Source organism: Heptranchias perlo, unplaced genomic scaffold (assembly GCF_035084215.1).
Source record: "Heptranchias perlo isolate sHepPer1 unplaced genomic scaffold, sHepPer1.hap1 HAP1_SCAFFOLD_1221, whole genome shotgun sequence".
NCBI lineage: Eukaryota > Metazoa > Chordata > Chondrichthyes > Hexanchiformes > Hexanchidae > Heptranchias > Heptranchias perlo.
In genome coordinates, this window is record NW_027138453.1 from 8,057 (window position 1) to 27,976 (window position 19,920).

At 46.5% G+C, this 19,920-nt stretch overlaps 1 protein-coding gene across 1 annotated transcript in view; it reads right to left on the reverse strand.

Annotated features, from left to right (window-relative positions):
• Positions 1-790: 790 nt before the first annotated feature.
• LOC137308200 (protein FRA10AC1-like) overlaps positions 791-19,920 on the reverse strand; it is a 32,463-nt gene continuing 13,333 nt past the window's right edge. The window contains exons 7-14 of the mRNA XM_067977055.1: positions 18,799-18,883; positions 18,136-18,181; positions 17,040-17,153; positions 15,256-15,298; positions 12,279-12,388; positions 11,299-11,349; positions 4,255-4,339; positions 791-1,536 (exon numbers count right to left, since the gene is read on the reverse strand). Coding sequence (XP_067833156.1) covers positions 1,494-1,536; positions 4,255-4,339; positions 11,299-11,349; positions 12,279-12,388; positions 15,256-15,298; positions 17,040-17,153; positions 18,136-18,181; positions 18,799-18,883 — 577 coding nt within the window. The 3' untranslated portion in view covers positions 791-1,493. The remainder of the gene's footprint in view (positions 1,537-4,254; positions 4,340-11,298; positions 11,350-12,278; positions 12,389-15,255; positions 15,299-17,039; positions 17,154-18,135; positions 18,182-18,798; positions 18,884-19,920) is intronic.

The window sequence follows — 19,920 nt, forward strand, 5'->3', positions numbered from 1 at the left end:
TTTTAAATGTTTTTGACAGTCATTTGTAGTAAAGCATTCCATGCACCAACAATCCTGTGAAAAAATTCTTCATAATCCTTTTATGCTTCTATACTAATACTGAATTTATGCCCCCTTGCTACTGATTCACCAACCAGTAGAAATGATCTTTTTCAGAATTTTGAACACTTCTATTAGATCGCCCTTACCCTACTCTACTCTAGTGAATACAGCACTTTTTAGAAAAAAATAGTTTCTCACGAAAACGATATAATTTCCTGCCTGGCATCATCCTAGTTGTAACATCCTATGTTGTACCTCTTCCACTGCCCCAACATCCCATCATTAATGAGGTGCCCAAACCGCACACAATAATTTAAAACTGCGACCTAACCAATATCTCATACAAATTCATTTTCACCTCCTTGTTATATAACCTCCAGAATTACAAGTGACCTTTTACACCTGTAATCCTGCTTTTAAAGATCTAATTCCACACCTCGATTACTGTGTTCCTCCACTACAATAACAGCTTTAGCATTTGCATTCTATGCTCTTCTTCCCCAAAGTCTACTGCTTCACATTTGACTATGTTTGAACCGCATTTGCCTCATATCTTGCCAAGTCACCCAATCTGTACGTATTTGGCTGAAATCTTCCGCATTTTGCCTTACCCTAATTTGGTACTGTCAGTAATTCCCTCTATGATGCCCAAATCACTCGTGTATATGGAGAACAAGAAAGTATTGCCTCATGAGCCTGTGGGCAACAAACAGATTAGCTATACACTAAAAAAACTCAATTAAAAAACTCAAATTTGTGGTTTATTTATGAGGAAAGTACGACAGCACAATAAATGACATGCTGTTAAAACCAAAAAAAGTTACAAAAAAAACAGAATTCTTGTATCTGTACAGTTGGTTCTTCATTTAAAAAGAAAACCTAATATAATGCTACCTTCATACAATAAGCTGATAAGTCATTGGTTACATTATAGGATTTCATTCATAAATAATTCCCTCACCCACACTCAGAACAACTGAAAACAGTAAACAAATTAAAGTTAATAATTAAAGCTTTGTGATCTTGTTTCCCTATTTAAGGAACAAGACTATAGAGTTATTAAAAGGTATTTTCTATTCACTTGGAGCATTCTTACCATTGCAACTTAACAATTCAAAGTGGAGTATTGAAAACTTAAAAATGCCAGTGATTTCCCCAAGGTGAGCCCAACATTTCAGTACTGAACATAGCAACTCTTCTGTAAAAACTGTGTAGATAATATTTCTAGTTATGTTCACAACTCAGTGATTTGGATTCCTGGTATTCAAACTTTATCTTCAGGGTCTTTCGATGTTTAGATTTAAATGTGAAAAATAAAATTTGTTGCCTGTAAAAATTAAGTTTGAGTCCAGAAGGTAAATGAGATATTTTTGGAATAAGTAATGATTAAGCTTCTTCTGGAATAAATTGAATGATGTGATTAACCTTTCATATCCTCTTCAAAGCACAGGTTACAGAAACATGTCTTCAAAATATTCATCAAATTCATCCTCCCTGCAGATGAAGAACAGGTTTTAGTATAGTTTTCATTTCATTGCTTGACCTCCTGTGGCAAGAAAAAGTCCCTCCCTTCCTACAAGTGTCTCTACTCACCTCCACTCTCTGTTTCTTACTGCTTTCTTCTTGTCCTACTCTTTTTGACTCCCTTTTTCCATGCTTCCTCACATCATCATCGCTGTACCTGTCTCCAACTCTTTCATGCTCTTTCTGAAGTCTCTCTTTCCCTTGGTCACCTTTCTGTTTCCAACTATCTCTGCATGTCTGCCAGATACTCTCTCTATATATCGCTCCTTTCCCATCTTCCACTTTTTCTCTCTATATATTTGCAGTCCCATCCATTCTTTGTTCTTTTTTGAAAAATATCTTGCACCTCCCAGTGTGATCTGGAACGAGATTCACGCTTTGACTCGAATAGGTGCAGAAATTATTTAATCCGTCCATAGGTAAGAGGAAGGGGAGCAAGAGGGCCAGGGAGAGAGCAGATGTGATGCATCACCTCAGATTGGATGATCTTCCTGTAGATGTCATGCTGGATCTGGAGTTTTGGACCTGACCAGTATTAGAGTGGTCAAAAAAATGGTATGAACACACAGATGAGAGAGAAACTGGTGGGCTGGAAAGGAAAGAGGAGCCCAGGGCCTGGGGCTGCCACTGGATGTGGGTGGGATACAGTGGAGAGATAGAAAGAACCCACTCATCCACACTAACAAGGTTAGGAGGGAGAGATCAGCATCTGGAACTGCTATGAACTCGAATGGAGCTTTTACCACCTTGCAGAACATGTGCCTTCATAGTGAGGCTACCACTGCACTAGCAGGGAGGTTGGCTCCATAGGATGGCTAGGACTGCGAAGAGACTGAGCTTGGGCAAGGGGGGGCAGTACATAAGACCAAAGCTATTTGCATGGGGAGAGGCTGACAGCAGAGGCTCTGACTGGAGAATTTGACTGAGTGGGAAATTCTGCCTAGTAACCGCACGACCAATAATACATTAACAGTTCCCATGGTCTAATGATGTCTAAATACAAGACACAATCGTTATTAAGATGGATACACACCAACTAAATAGTTTTCACCCAGTTTATTTTATTCATAATCTACTGTTCGTAGGGAGCAATGGGGCTGATGCCTGTGGTTGGGATGGAGGGGGAGTGGGACAGAAAATGTTTGAATTTGTTTTCGCCATTCGTTACAATTCACATACTTGGGTGGATCACCTACCAAACTGGGAGAAATTACAATTATGCGTGTCTTTTGAAGAGGCTTCTGAGGCAGAATCACATGATTCTTCCCTTTGTGCACTATGCATGTCCCTGGATGGTTATTCAGTTCTTTTATCTCACGCTGCTGTTACCAGTATAATGGGTGTTCTCTCCACCATGACATAAGCCTTTTTCAGCTAAAATAACAACTTTGATGTTTTTGGCACAAGTTATCTCTGGACTTTTTTTAAATAAAAGTTTTGCAGGAATAAAACAGATAGTAATTATTTAAAAAAAATTAGCAATCCACACAGAAAAAGTTAACAATTGGTAACAAACATTCTAAATGTCAAAGGTTAATAGAAATTTTGCTACAGAAGGAGGATATTCAGCCTGCCGTGCCTGTATTGATGGTAGCTATGTCACTAGAGTTATCTATTTCTGCTGGAAGCACAGACTCATTAAAATCAAGTGCAGAAACTTGTTCTCCTTGGAACAGAGACGGTTGCGAGGAGATTTGATAGAGGTATTAAAATTATGAAGGGTCTAGACAGGGAGAAACTGTTCCCATTGGCAGAAGGGTCAAGAACCAGAGGATACAGATTGAAGGTGATTGACAGAAGAACCAAAGGTGATATGAGGAAAAACTGTTTTACACAGCGAGTGTGTTAGTGATCTGGAATGCACTGCCCGAGGGGGTGGTGGAGGCAGATTCAATCACGGCCTTCAAAAGGGAACTGGATAAGTACTTGAAAGGAAAAAAAATGCAGGGCTACAGGGATAGGGCAGGGGAGTGGGACTAGCTGGATTGCTCTTGCATAGAGCTGGCACAGACTCGATGGTGGGCCGAATGGCCTCCTTCCATGCTGTAACCTTTCTATGATTCTAACAGTGAAGAAAACAAACAAGATCTCAGGGTGTATAGCTAGACAGATAGAACACATATCCCAGAGAGTTAATAGTGTGCTTGTATACAAGCATTATTTCAGCTGCATGTGAAGGACTGTGCAATTTTGGTCCCATAATACAGTGGGGACATCCTGGCTTGGGAGAGGACACAGAACAAAGTAGCTGAACTGATACCAGGGGTTGGGCATCTAGTTACAAGAGACTAAGGAAATTGAAAATGCTTACACTGGAGAAAAAGCAAGATCTTATTGAAGTTTAAGATTCAGAGATAGATATAAACTGAACACTAATAAATAATTTGGCATAACCAAAAACTCAGAAGAGGGAAGGTGAACAGAGTTTAGATTTAATCATTTCCTATACAGGGTGGTGAATAAGGGGAGTAGACTGCCAAGGGAGACAGTGGAGGCAGACCATTTTGGTAAATTCATGCTTATGTGATGATCCTGAATTGTTGTGCGGCTTACATCCTTTTTAATTATCATTGCCACTGGGCTTTTTAATACCAGCATTATTTTGCAGATACTCCATTGCAAAATCTAGAATACTATGCTAGCGTTAGTTCCTAGCTTTTCAAATATAATATAAATAGTAAAACATACCTGGTCTTATCTTCAACATCCTGAGCTGGCCCTTTCCAGTATTCAGCCTCTGACGGATCATCTGCATCCTGTTTATCTTCTGACTCTGATTTAACAATTATATTTCAGAAATAAGAGCCAAAACACACTGAATAGTTACATTTCAATAGTACATCATGACAGAAATACAATGAATAGAAAATAAGCAAATAATGACAGGATTTCACTAATATGGCAGATTATTTTGCGATTTTAAAAAGTTTAATATTTTGAAGTAGCTGAAGTAAGAGCATTTGACTACATCAATTTGCTCACCAGAGGTAGGGTGCTGAACTGTTGTATTTGAGGCATTGACTCATTTCTGGGTACAATCATAGAATGACAGCACAGAAGGAGGCCATTTGGCCCATTGTGTCTATGCTACCCTTTGAAAGAACTATCCAATTAGTCCCACTCCCCTGCTCTTTCCCCATAGCCCTGCACATTTTTCCACTTCAAGTATTTATGCAATTCTCTTTTGAATGTTATTATTGAATCTGCTTTCACTATCCTTCTAGGCTGTGTATTCCAGATCATCATAACTTGCTGCAAATTTTTTCTTTCCCTCATGTCACCTCTGGTTCTTTTGCCAATTATTTTAAATCTGTATCCTCTGGTTACTGACCCTTCTGCCACAGGAAACAGATGCTAACAAGTCTATTATCAAACGCCTTTTGAAAGTCTATATACACAACATCAATCGCACTACCCCCTTTCCATTATTTCATCAAAGAACTCAATGGGTAAACACGGCTGAAGATCCTATTCATTCTGGAAGCACTGAAAGCATAGCTCACACAAGTTGCTGACTGGACCAACTTACTTAAAGAAAAGCACAACTGGATTGAACAGACACGCAATCAAGTTAATTTCTCAAACCAAGGAACAGTGATTTCTCAATGAAGCTTGTTAGAAATGACATCTAGTCCATTCTAAAGAATTGTTCAAGTTTTTATTAACATGAGAATTTTACTCAGCGGTAATTGGCTTAAATGTAAACAGCCTATTTCTAACAGAATGTTTACTGTTCCAATCTTTGCTGAAAACTGCAGTGAGTCACAACATTCCATTTCAAAATGCACTGATAATTAGTATGGCAGGCTCTCTGGAAAGATTGTAAAAGTGGCAACCACTACCTGCAGGAGCAGTCCTGCCCGTAGATGGCACTGTAAATGGCAGATTTCCATTTTAAATCCATGACAGTAACATTAGTTAGAACAGCTGGTTTCAATATTGCAAACCAACTTTTGGAAAATGTCCTGCACTTCCACGCTGTAGTCACCTGGTGGTGCTGCAACAGTCTCTTCCAGCACCTTATCTCAGGAAAGCTGAATAGGAGCCAGCCTCCTCGTCCTGAACTCAGAAAGCCGAATGGAGAATCTCTGCAAAGTTAAAGAACCTTCAGCACCCCCTCTGGAAGAATCCCTAACCCCAGAAAAATGTAAAGTAGATGTTTTTATCTTAATTCCCAAAGCTTTGTCCTTCCTAACCCCAATGTTTCTGTCATTTCAACTTTTGTAATGTCTTCACCTAGCTGCCTCTCCCAATGCGACACATCGCAAGTAGTTGAAAGAAACTTCACTCGGTGATCAGAATAACTATCATCCATTGAATCTCGTGCTCAGCGCCAAGGGCCATTGCCATAAGCAAGCCTTGCTCAAAATGAACAAAGTGTGACTCCATACGCATAATATCCGGCAACAGAGAGTTGCCCATTGTCCAAATACAATGGTTACTGTAATTTGCTTATTGGAAATAGCATGGGGCCCCTCATGTTCTCCTAGTCATCAGATAGCAGATGAATAATTACTACCAGACCATGCAACTTAGGTTATAATCTATGGATCAACTTCATTCAGAAGTAAACAATAGCAAAAGAACAGAAGCGAATTTCACTTAATTTCAGAATGTTGATCCACTGAACTTGTTACAAAAGAAACAAACAATTTTAAACTCCAGCAGATTTAAGAAACAAAAACTGTAAATGCTGGACATCTGAAACAAAAATAGAAAATATTGCCAATATACAAAAGGCCAGTAGGCATCTGTAAAGATGAAAAACATTTCAGGAGTAAGACCCATTGTCAGAATTGAAATTAGATATTGAATCCCCTTTGTAGGGCGCAGGACAGAGGACAGAGGAGGCGGGGGGGGGGGGGGGGGGGGGGCGGAGGACGGAGGAGGCGGGGGGGGGGGGCGGCGGAGGACGGAGGAGGAGGGGGGCGGCGGAGGACGGAGGAGGAGGGGGGCGGCGGAGGACGGAGGAGGAGGAGGGCGGCGGAGGACGGAGGAGGAGGAGGGCGGCGGAGGACGGAGGAGGAGGAGGGCGGCGGAGGACGGAGGAGGAGGAGGGCGGCGGAGGACGGAGGAGGGCGGCGGAGGACGGAGGAGGGCGGCGGAGGACGGAGGAGGGCGGCGGAGGACGGAGGAGGGCGGCGGAGGACGGAGGAGGGCGGCGGAGGACGGAGGAGGGCGGCGGAGGACGGAGGAGGAGGGGGGCGGCGGAGGACGGAGGAGGAGGGGGGCGGCGGAGGACGGAGGAGGAGGGGGGCGGCGGAGGACGGAGGAGGAGGGGGGCGGCGGAGGACGGAGGAGGAGGGGGGCGGCGGAGGACGGAGGAGGAGGGGGGCGGCGGAGGACGGAGGAGGAGGGGGGCGGCGGAGGACGGAGGAGGAGGGGGGCGGCGGAGGACGGAGGAGGAGGGGGGCGGCGGAGGACGGAGGAGGAGGGGGGCGGCGGAGGACGGAAGAGGAGGGGGGCGGCGGAGGACGGAGGAGGAGGGGGGCGGCGGAGGACGGAGGAGGAGGGGGGCGGCGGAGGACGGAGGAGGAGGGGGGCGGCGGAGGACGGAGGAGGAGGGGGGCGGCGGAGGACGGAGGAGGAGGGGGGCGGCGGAGGACGGAGGAGGAGGGGGGCGGCGGAGGACGGAGGAGGAGGGGGGCGGCGGAGGACGGAGGAGGAGGGGGGCGGCGGAGGACGGAGGAGGAGGGGGGCGGCGGAGGACGGAGGAGGAGGGGGGCGGCGGAGGACGGAGGAGGAGGGGGGCGGCGGAGGACGGAGGAGGAGGGGGGCGGCGGAGGACGGAGGAGGAGGGGGGCGGCGGAGGACGGAGGAGGAGGGGGGCGGCGGAGGACGGAGGAGGAGGGGGGCGGCGGAGGACGGAGGAGGAGGGGGGCGGCGGAGGACGGAGGAGGAGGGGGGCGGCGGAGGACGGAGGAGGAGGGGGGCGGCGGAGGACGGAGGAGGAGGGGGGCGGCGGAGGACGGAGGAGGAGGGGGGCGGCGGAGGACGGAGGAGGAGGGGGGCGGCGGAGGACGGAGGAGGAGGGGGGCGGCGGAGGACGGAGGAGGAGGGGGGCGGCGGAGGACGGAGGAGGAGGAGGGCGGCGGAGGACGGAGGAGGAGGAGGGCGGCGGAGGACGGAGGAGGAGGAGGGCGGCGGAGGACGGAGGAGGAGGAGGGCGGCGGAGGACGGAGGAGGAGGAGGGCGGCGGAGGACGGAGGAGGAGGAGGGCGGCGGAGGACGGAGGAGGAGGAGGGCGGCGGAGGACGGAGGAGGAGGAGGGCGGCGGAGGACGGAGGAGGAGGAGGGCGGCGGAGGACGGAGGAGGAGGAGGGCGGCGGAGGACGACCCCGACGGAGGAGGACGACCCCGACAGAGGAGGACGACCCCGACAGAGGAGGACGACCCCGACAGAGGAGGACGACCCCGACAGAGGAGGACGACCCCGACAGAGGAGGACGACCCCGACAGAGGAGGACGACCCCGACAGAGGAGGACGACCCCGACAGAGGAGGACGACCCCGACAGAGGAGGACGACCCCGACAGAGGAGGACGACCCCGACAGAGGAGGACGACCCCGACAGAGGAGGACGACCCCGACAGAGGAGGACGACCCCGACAGAGGAGGACGACCCCGACAGAGGAGGACGACCCCGACAGAGGAGGACGACCCCGACAGAGGACGACGACCCCGACAGAGGACGACGACCCCGACAGAGGACGACGACCCCGACAGAGGACGACGACCCCGACAGAGGACGACGACCCCGACAGAGGACGACGACCCCGACAGAGGACGACGACCCCGACAGAGGAGGACGACCCCGACAGAGGAGGACGACCCCGACAGAGGAGGACGACCCCGACAGAGGAGGACGACCCCGACAGAGGAGGACGACCCCGACAGAGGAGGACGACCCCGACAGAGGAGGACGACCCCGACAGAGGAGGACGACCCCGACAGAGGAGGACGACCCCGACAGAGGAGGACGACCCCGACAGAGGAGGACGACCCCGACAGAGGAGGACGACCCCGACAGAGGAGGACGACCCCGACAGAGGAGGACGACCCCGACAGAGGAGGACGACCCCGACAGAGGAGGACGACCCCGACAGAGGAGGACGACCCCGACAGAGGAGGACGACCCCGACAGAGGAGGACGACCCCGACAGAGGAGGACGACCCCGACAGAGGAGGACGACCCCGACAGAGGAGGACGACCCCGACAGAGGAGGACGACCCCGACAGAGGAGGACGACCCCGACAGAGGAGGACGACCCCGACAGAGGAGGACGACCCCGACAGAGGAGGACGACCCCGACAGAGGAGGACGACCCCGACAGAGGAGGACGACCCCGACAGAGGACGACGACCCCGACAGAGGACGACGACCCCGACAGAGGACGACGACCCCGACAGAGGACGACGACCCCGACAGAGGACGACGACCCCGACAGAGGACGAGGACCCCGACAGAGGACGAGGACCCCGACAGAGGACGAGGACCCCGACAGAGGACGAGGACCCCGACAGAGGAGGAGGACCCCGACAGAGGAGGAGGACCCCGACAGAGGAGGAGGACCCCGACAGAGGAGGAGGACCCCGACAGAGGAGGAGGACCCCGACAGAGGAGGAGGACCCCGACAGAGGAGGAGGACCCCGACAGAGGAGGAGGACCCCGACAGAGGAGGAGGACCCCGACAGAGGAGGAGGACCCCGACAGAGGAGGAGGACCCCGACAGAGGAGGAGGACCCCGACAGAGGAGGAGGACCCCGACAGAGGAGGAGGACCCCGACAGAGGAGGAGGACCCCGACAGAGGAGGAGGACCCCGACAGAGGAGGAGGACCCCGACAGAGGAGGAGGACCCCGACAGAGGAGGAGGACCCCGACAGAGGAGGAGGACCCCGACAGAGGAGGAGGACCCCGACAGAGGAGGAGGACCCCGACAGAGGAGGAGGACCCCGACAGAGGAGGAGGACCCCGACAGAGGAGGAGGACCCCGACAGAGGAGGAGGACCCCGACAGAGGAGGAGGACCCCGACAGAGGAGGAGGACCCCGACAGAGGAGGAGGACCCCGACAGAGGAGGAGGACCCCGACAGAGGAGGAGGACCCCGACAGAGGAGGAGGACCCCGACAGAGGAGGAGGACCCCGACAGAGGAGGAGGACCCCGACAGAGGAGGAGGACCCCGACAGAGGAGGAGGACCCCGACAGAGGAGGAGGACCCCGACAGAGGAGGAGGACCCCGACAGAGGAGGAGGACCCCGACAGAGGAGGAGGACCCCGACAGAGGAGGAGGACCCCGACAGAGGAGGAGGACCCCGACAGAGGAGGAGGACCCCGACAGAGGAGGAGGACCCCGACAGAGGAGGAGGACCCCGACAGAGGAGGAGGACCCCGACAGAGGAGGAGGACCCCGACAGAGGAGGAGGACCCCGACAGAGGAGGAGGACCCCGACAGAGGAGGAGGACCCCGACAGAGGAGGAGGACCCCGACAGAGGAGGAGGACCCCGACAGAGGAGGACGACCCCGACAGAGGAGGACGACCCCGACAGAGGAGGAGGACCCCGACAGAGGAGGAGGACCCCGACAGAGGAGGACGACCCCGACAGAGGAGGAGGACCCCGACAGAGGAGGAGGACCCCGACAGAGGAGGAGGACCCCGACAGAGGAGGAGGACCCCGACAGAGGAGGACGACCCCGACAGAGGAGGACGACCCCGACAGAGGAGGACGACCCCGACAGAGGAGGAGGACCCCGACAGAGGAGGACGACCCCGACAGAGGAGGACGACCCCGACAGAGGAGGACGACCCCGACAGAGGAGGACGACCCCGACAGAGGAGGAGGACCCCGACAGAGGAGGACGACCCCGACAGAGGAGGACGACCCCGACAGAGGAGGACGACCCCGACAGAGGAGGACGACCCCGACAGAGGAGGACGACCCCGACAGAGGAGGACGACCCCGACAGAGGAGGACGACCCCGACAGAGGAGGACGACCCCGACAGAGGAGGACGACCCCGACAGAGGAGGACGACCCCGACAGAGGAGGACGACCCCGACAGAGGAGGACGACCCCGACAGAGGAGGACGACCCCGACAGAGGAGGACGACCCCGACAGAGGAGGACGACCCCGACAGAGGAGGACGACCCCGACAGAGGAGGACGACCCCGACAGAGGAGGACGACCCCGACAGAGGAGGACGACCCCGACAGAGGAGGACGACCCCGACAGAGGAGGACGACCCCGACAGAGGAGGACGACCCCGACAGAGGAGGACGACCCCGACAGAGGAGGACGACCCCGACAGAGGAGGACGACCCCGACAGAGGAGGACGACCCCGACAGAGGAGGACGACCCCGACAGAGGAGGACGACCCCGACAGAGGAGGACGACCCCGACAGAGGAGGACGACCCCGACAGAGGAGGACGACCCCGACAGAGGAGGACGACCCCGACAGAGGAGGACGACCCCGACAGAGGAGGACATCCGACTCAGAAGCGATAGCGCTGCCACTGAGCCAAAGCTGACATCATATCCACAAGTTACTTTATCAGATTAAACCTGTACAGGGTTTTGTTGAAACAAATTTAGTCTTATGTATGCACAAAAGAAATTGCAACTAAAATTACTGACTGCATAAAGTAAAAAACACAAAGATATGTAACACTAAAAGCAAAAAATCCACAGAAACTATTGCTGCATCGCAGGCGTTGTTTCTGAAAAACTACCTTGGTCAGAATCATCATCACAGTTTTCTGTTCTGTTGGTGGAAGGTTTATCTGCATCAATAGAAAAAAAAATCATTTGTACCAATTGGCAACCAGTTAAACATGAGACTCAGCTGAATAATTTAAAACAGATAAAAATAGATAGAGGGCAAAGCCTCTCCCTATATTAAGGGGTGGACCACCCCAGTCCATCACCGGCATCTCCACATCACATATATGAAGGGGGCACTTTGGGCTCTCAACCAAGAGACCAGAGCTTTAATACCAAACTGAACTGCTATTCATACTCAAGCTTCCCCTGAAGGAGATACTTCAATAGTCTTATGGTCTATAATAACCCTGTTAACTGCATGGACCTTGCTATATCTTCTGTCAGTGACTGCTGCAAGGGTATCATTAGCCAGAGGAGTAGAGGGTAGCCTTGATCTCCTTACAGTCTGCCTTCGCCTTCAAATAAGATGGGCACATTCATAAAATGAAAGTATCAAGGCTGCTGCCTGGGAACCGGGCATTGACCTGTATGATAGTGTTACTGGTCACTGCCAAGTTTCACATTGATGGAATGGACCCCCTGTTCTGCTCACGTAGGCCCAGGTGGCCATATGGGTGCCAATAACCCCTGGACTCTTGAAAATCCAAAAATGTGGTGAAATTAGCCAGCCCCATCATACTGCTGATGCTATTGTGTGAAAAGGAGATGAAAGTGCTGGCTCTGCTGAACAATGCATCAGTCACCTGTTTGATACATTTGTGGATAGCAAACTACCTAATATTGCAAATAGCTCCTAAGCATAGCCTGGAAGGATCCAAAGGCGAGAGCCATGACTGCCATTGGCAGTTCCGTGTCTACGGTGGAAATGGTCTGCAGATGGCACAACTCAGTAAATTGGAACTTCCAGGTTGGCCATAAAATTCCTACCACTCTGTGCTTTTGTACAAAACTACTTTTGCTGACAAACTATAATTTTCTTGTCACCTACCCTTGCTTTTAGAACTGTGCTTCTCTGTGGACTTGGTTCTTTTTTCTGCTGGGGTATCAGGGTGGCATTCCTCTCTGTGTTTCCTTTTTGTTGCTTTTACTTCTTTCCTCCTTCATCAATTTTTAGTAATATAATGTAAAAATAAATATTGACTTCTGCAAAAATTGCACTGTCTATATTTTACACATATAAATGGTACTATTATTACCTCAGAGGTGAGAGTGTTACCACTGAGCCAAGGTGGTAGCATTCTCACCTCTGAGTCAGAAGATAACGGGTTTAAGCCCCACTCCAGAGACTTGAGCACAAAATCTAGGCTGACACTTCAGTGCAGTACTGCGAGTAAAATATTACATGGCACTATTTGAAGAAGAGCAGGGGAGTTCTCCCGGTGTCCTGGCCAATATTTAACCCTCAACAAACATCACAAAAATAAATTATCTGAATCTTTATCTCTGATGTTTGTGGGACCTTGCTGTTTGCAAATTGGTCGACACATTTCCCTACATTAAAACAGTGACAACATTTCAAAAATAATCAGTTGGCTGTAAAGCATTTTGAGATAATGGTAGTGACTTTATAGCACTAAGGAAGGGTGGTCCTGAAGTTGAGCAGTAGATTGGTGGGGCTTCTGCTATCTTGAAGGGAAGATGCTGGGATTTAGTAACAGGGGGAGGGGTTATGTGCTTTGGCAGTATTGAGAGTGTAGTCCGGTGGTCTGGAAGTTTGGAGAGAATCTTGTGGTTTGGGACTACTCACTGGGCAGCGATGATTTTTTTTAAAAACTACTCTTAAGGGATGATCCAAAGTTTAGCAGAATTTGGGGTTGGAATGTGGGATTTAAGTACTGGGGCAGGGTTCAAGTGTGGTAGTACCTGGTAGGGTACCAGGGCGTGGTACCATTGTGCCATAAAGAAGGTTATTTAGGTTGTGACAGCATTGGGAGAGGAATTCATGTTCTGGTATCACTGGGGAGAGCCATAGGGGATGGCTGAATTGACGAGGGTGGTCTGAAGGCCTGGTGGTACCGGGAGAGGGGCCAGAGATTTCCTGGCACTGGAAAATTCCTAGGGTGTGATTAAATTGAGAGTGGGGTCTTGGAGGGAGGTCTCAGGATCTGGTAGTGCTGGGGCAGCATTCTTGAGATCCAGCAGCAATTCTTATACTTGTAATTAGTTCAGTATTGTGATAATGTATTTTAAGGATATTAGGAAAATAAATGATAAGTTGAGCATGTTTTTCTGGAACATATTTTACTTTACCCTTTCCAAAAATTATGATTTATAAAGTTACATATTGGGATTAAAATAAAAGGTCGGCAAGATACTGACTCTTTAAACATGCCAGCAACTGAAGATACAAATACTGGAAGACTATATGTAAGGAGTCGCACAACACCAGGTTATTGTCCAACAGCTTTATTTGAAATCACAAGCTTTAGGAGCTTTGCTCCTTCGTCAGGTGAACTTCACCTTTTGATGAGTATATCACTGCAAGGCACGGACTTGCATGTGCTAAGGTTAGGTTTACTACTGTAATTTATTAAGCTTGTGGCCACAAGGTTTTAGTTTTACATTGCACTCTACCTCACAATTACAGCAAGCCTTTATTTCGGATACTCTCTATAACGGCCATTTGTATGTTTAACATATGTGAAACCACCACCACTTCAAAATGCCACTTTTGCCCTCAATGGGGAGAATACACAACTGGGAGCAGGACAGGAGAGATTGGGCCCAGGGCTTGGTCGGGGGGGAGGGTAGAACTGTAAGCGGACATTTCCATCCTTAACAGGGAGAATGACAACTGGGAGCACGGTAAGTGAATGGGCTAGGCACAGAGATACGGGTCCGGGTCGGTGTCGGAATGGGCTGGGAACAGAAAGGGTTGGGGTCTAGTTTGAGATTGAGGCTGGCATTGAAACTTCAAGAGAGCATTTTTAACCTTCAGTGGGGAGATCGCGCAGCTGGGAGTGCAGCAAGAGAGTGCGTTGGATGGGAAACAGGTGTGTGTCGGCACAGCGACTGGAACTTCAAAAGCGCACTTTCACCCTCAATAGGAAGAGAGCACTGCCGAGAGTAGAGTGGGCAATAGCAGGCCTTACAGGTTGCGGGAGAAAGAGGAACAGGACAGGAGACAGCAGGCCTGACAGGGAGCTCTTTAAACAATTTTAAAAGCAACTGAACAGAAACTGCTAGAAGCCAAAAAAGGGAAATTAGAAATATTGCACATATTCAAAGTTCATAATTTACATTCTGCGAACAGTCACAAGTCTGTGCAAAAAAAAAATCAGAATCAGGCCCAGGCTTAGGCATTAAGTAAAAACTTTAATGAAGATATTAAAAGCCAATTTAATGGATAAATTTAATTATGTTATTGTTTAATATGTAATTATTAAAAAACCCCATTTTAGATATTAGAAATTTGAGTTACTGAAAAAAACATGACAAATGAACAGTTTTCCTGAAAGCATTCTGAGTGATTTATGGTGAAAAAATAATGTAGCAAGTATTCTTGTAACAGGTAATTGTTACAGGTCACTGTTGTCATTTAACATTGGAATTCCCATTAAAGCGCAACCTAGTAGTGTGACAATAATAGTTATAGTTAAGTGTTACAGGTAAGTGTGTTGATATTTTAACACTAAAATTCCCATAGGAAATATTTACATCACTGGTTTCAATGAAGCACATGACCCATGTAACAATTTTAATATATTGTATAGAAAGATGGCATTTTAAATTTTTTTTTACTTCCACAGAACAGGAAGGATGTTGAAATAACCTTCTTCATTCATTTCAATTAAGGTTTCTTAAGCATAAGTGAGTTACATGATTGTTTAAAAATCAGCAATTCTGATAATTTGTAAGGATGCAGCAGATATATGATAACCATCATTAATATACAACGTGATATAAATATAGCCCATATATCTTTGCTTTTATTTTAAGCAATAATATAGAATAAGGTACGTTACCGGTGATGATAGTTCAACTTATAGGAGCATTCTGGGCACAATCCTATAAAGGAAATATAATTTTCAATTAAAACACAATTTCAGAAATAGACATAATTGACTAATAAATTAGAAAAATTAATACCAAAATTTAGTCTGCATGGCTTGACTACATTGTTTTATTGCATTTTTGCTGAATCACAATAGTCATACATTTATACATTGTTGCTGTAGTGTACAGAAAGTTTTGTTCAATGCACAGAGTGATAGGATTTGAACATTAATTCCTCAATCAACACCACCAAAACGAATGAATTAACTGGGCATTTATCTCACTGTTGTTTCTGCTGGATCGTGTTATGTGAAAATTGGCTGTTGTTTTTGTCCACATTACAACAGTAACAAAGTAGTTCATTAGCTGTGAAGCACTTTGGGACATTGTGATGACTTGAAAGTCAATATATAAAAGTGCCTTTCAAAAGTGCCTGTATTATATGTGGGATGTTGTTCATGTGCTAAGCAGCCTGGGGCTATAAGCCAGAAATAGAGCCTGATGTTTAATGAATTTCTACTCTTTCAGCCTCAGGTGATTAATTTATTTTTTCCAGATGGGGCTATTTTCCATAGCCTTGACCAAAATTGACTAGATGAGGAGTCTGCCTGCCACCACCAGTTAGGCTGCAGATAAATTTGTCAAGTGTCGAGTTTTGTTTACACAACTGTAATAAGATATTCTCATTACGCCAGGCTAACGTTGAATTAAGTGTCTTGTTTCACTGTTGAATGTGTACAGCAGGAGAGCTCAATGCAGCACGGGCTTGATGGACTGGATGGCCTCCTTCAGTGCTGTAACCACTCTATTGTTGTGGGAAAATCACCACTCGGAGTCAGACTTAAAGATTCAACATGCAGTTTATTGGACAAAGTACTTTGGGAGAAGAACTGGACGCTCCGCAGCGCACGCAGCTACCTTCTCAACTTCAAAATGGTTGTCATGCTTTTTTATACCTTTCAAATACAGACTTTCAACAGCTATTACATTATTAGTCTTGATTAGTTTACACATTAGCCAATTAGGCCCCTACAGCAACAATTGATCTCTAATCACATTAAAACAACTGTTATCAACTTAAGACAGTATGGTCTTTGTCTATTCAGTCTGGTTCTGTAGTTTTTATCAGCTCGTTGTGAATGTCTTTTGTAATTCCAGACTGTAAGTCAGTTTTCTGAATACACAAACTCAGCATTTTTAAATGTCTTTTCCCACAGTCGCAGAATCCATTTTGTTTAGTAGTCATATGTTATGTTTAAGCTTTTAATTATGGTTAGTCTGATCTGCGCAAATCGCATTTCAGTGTGGTCTTGGGGCATTGATCGCAGCCATGCACACAATAGTCACTTCATCTTTGCCTTTAACCCAACAGCTTAAATTTTACTCTAACACTATGAATACATAATACTACATATTGTCCTATAATTCACATGAACATAGAAGCCGAGGAAGGCAATTTTGTTACCTTTTCCTGAAAATGGGAGTCGCAAGTTTCACAACTTAAGCATTTTTACATTTTAAATTTAAGTAAATAATCATATTAGCAAGCAACGGTATAGCAGCAAAGTATGATGGTTAACAGCACAAGATCAGCTGATCAGGCAAATAATAATACAAACTAGATATGACCGCCTGGCCCTGCAGATTAACTAAGTGCAAGGGCAGCAACAGATTTGTTTCCAGATCTCAAACTAGACTAATAAACTCTGCCACACCCAAATGTAGTAATAAGATGATAAAAGATGTGACTTACTCAGTTTCACAAGGGCATTCCTTTTCTCCCCATGTTCATTGTAACCAAAGTTAACCTCCCAACTTTTCAGTCCTTCTTTCACATCACAATATTTGTTTCCACAGCAAAACTGACCTGAAGTGGGAAAATTATATTAACAAACTTTAACTTATTTAAAAAAACATTGCTACTTGGTGGTATTTTCATTCTGTCAATTCTTCTTGATATCAGTATTTCGACTGTGTAGAGTTTTAGTACTGACATTACAATGGCAATATATAAGTTGGAAGAATAGTATAACTTTTCCGTAATTGTAAATTCTCAATTAATTTTAGGTCTTGTATGTAAAACAAATGCTAGAACAACAAATTATACTATTTCTCTTTATAAAACGCATGTAGCATTAATTTCTGTTCATATGCAAGTTGAGTAAGAGAGCTGTATTCTGCATCTAGTTGTGCTATACATTAGCAGGACAACAGGAGAACTCCCCTGCTCTTCTTCAAATAGTGGGATCTTTTATGTCAACCTGAGAGGGTGGACGGGGGCCTCTGTTTAATGTTTCATCTGAAAGACAGCACCTCTGACAGTGCAGCACTCCCCCAGCACCACATTAGAGCGTGAGCCTAGATTATATGCTCAAATCTCTGAAGTGGAGCTTGAACCCATGACCTTCTGACTCAGAGGCGAGAGTGCTACCACTGAGCCAAGGTTGACACCTTGTACAAAATTTGTACAATGCTGAAAGATCCAGAAATAAACACTGTACAAATGTAGATGGTTTTGTCTGAATTTTATGTTCAAGTTGATAAATGGTAGATATAGAAGAACACAGTAGTACTGGTGCAACATTTCTCCATTTCCCTCTCCCAGATTGTCAACTTAGTGTCATTTACTGGTAATTTTGTGCTGTAGACTCATACTCTACAAAGAACTGGATTAAGATTGTCCAAACTCATTTATGTAAGACTCTTGCAACCACCAAATAGAAGAGACTTTCATGGTCATCGTAGCAGCATGGGCTGGACTTGAATCAGATTTCAAAAATGAAAGGCAAGTGTCTAACCCATTGCACCAACCAGTCCCATTGTTTATTTAAACATTGGAAAAACATTACCTTTTCCTGAAATCACTTCTTTATCCACTCGCCATCGAAATCCAAACTGTCAGATGAGAAACTGATACTAGTAAAATGGAAGATACTATAGTCAAGATAATTAAAATATAATTAATATAAGGAACATACTGGTTAATTTAATTAAAGTAAAAAGTTACCATAGAACCATTTGATGACTGACATACATTTAAACAGTATTTACCTGCAATTAGTTTTTTTGAATTTCTATTCAAAGCATTACTTTTTTATTGTAATGTTACTACTTAGTGATTCAGCCCTAGGACTAGCTTTGCTGGGTTAAGAAACATTTCTCATTATAAAAGTATAAAGGCTTGTATCACTAATATCATTAGATATCGATCTTCTATAGTGGTAACAGTCTTGCGTTTAGCTCGCATCCAGAGGATGGAGGAAAATGCTTGTAAGTGTGGGTGTATTTCTCTGACCTCCCAGGGGCCATCTGTTCAGCTGATATAGCGTCAGCCATTTTGTTCCCTCCCAGACGCTTTCTGCCTTCAGTTTATCAAACAGTTCTATCATAACATTTTAGTGTGAAATTACTACTTTTGCTTCCTTGTATAAAATGATTATAATTGCCAAATTAACATTTTCAGCCTATGTATATTTATAAATAAAGTGTCATCACATTTTTCAGATACATACCTTATTGTGTTTGTATCTGCTCAAATCAGCAATACAATATTCTTTGAATAATTTATCATAGTATTTCTTTGCCAATGTTTTCTCCCTAAAAGATGAAAAAACCTTGTTCAGAATATTCTAAAGGGAAAGGAAACCATTTTTATTTATTTATGCTTCAATGCAAAATTAGAATTTCCTTCAAGTCAACATGCTTTCCCTCAGTTTCTTGGTCTAGAACAGGCAGCTATCCATCTATATAGTTAAAATTCAGGCCTCTTTCTCCAGCAGTACAGACCTCAATCCACTGCAAACCAAGTTCCACCAGGTCCCAGACCTTCTTTTGTCTCTATCCCCAAATGTTCCCAGACTGCAGAACCACTTCCAATGCTGCTAGTCACCAGCCCCCTTCAGTAGTGCTGGTTCTCAGCCCCTCCATCCCTGAATATTACCAGATCCCAGTGTGATGAAAATGGGGATCCATCCTGTTTCAAATGATAACATTTCTATGTTATATCTTTTTATTGAAATTTTAGCTGGGATAAAAATTGATAAATTTAACCTGCTTTCTGTTAAGTGTTTTCTAGAAGAGTGTGTGTGTGTGTAGCTTGACTGAATACACACAATTCTGTCTTACACATTAATGGCAACAGACATTCTCTCCTACTTGTGAAAAATGTTGATTGCCCCAATGGCTTTTGAATTATAGCTAATCAAATTGTGGTTCCTTTAAATGAAGTGGAGATGCCGGTGATGGACTAGGGTTGACAATCAGGTGACGAAGGAGGAAGCCTCCGAAAGCTTGTGGAATTTAAAATAAATTTGTTGGACTATAACTTGGTGTTGTAAAATTGTTTACCTTTAAATGAAAGGATTATTTTATTTTGTAGACAGCAAACAGGGGTTAGAGAATGTGAGTTTGGAGACGCAATCGTCATTTTAACGGCTGAGCCATCAAAAAATAATCTCTGCGGGTCACAGGCTTGGTGTTTGATTTGCAAAGAAGTTGGTGCAGAATTCTCTTCCCAGGAAATGTCAAGGCCTTTAATCAGGCATACAAGGCCTAAAAGAGATGTGGACCATTATTCAATCAGACGATACCATGTTCAAGCTACTCCAATGTGGCTTTGAAGCTGACTTGATTAC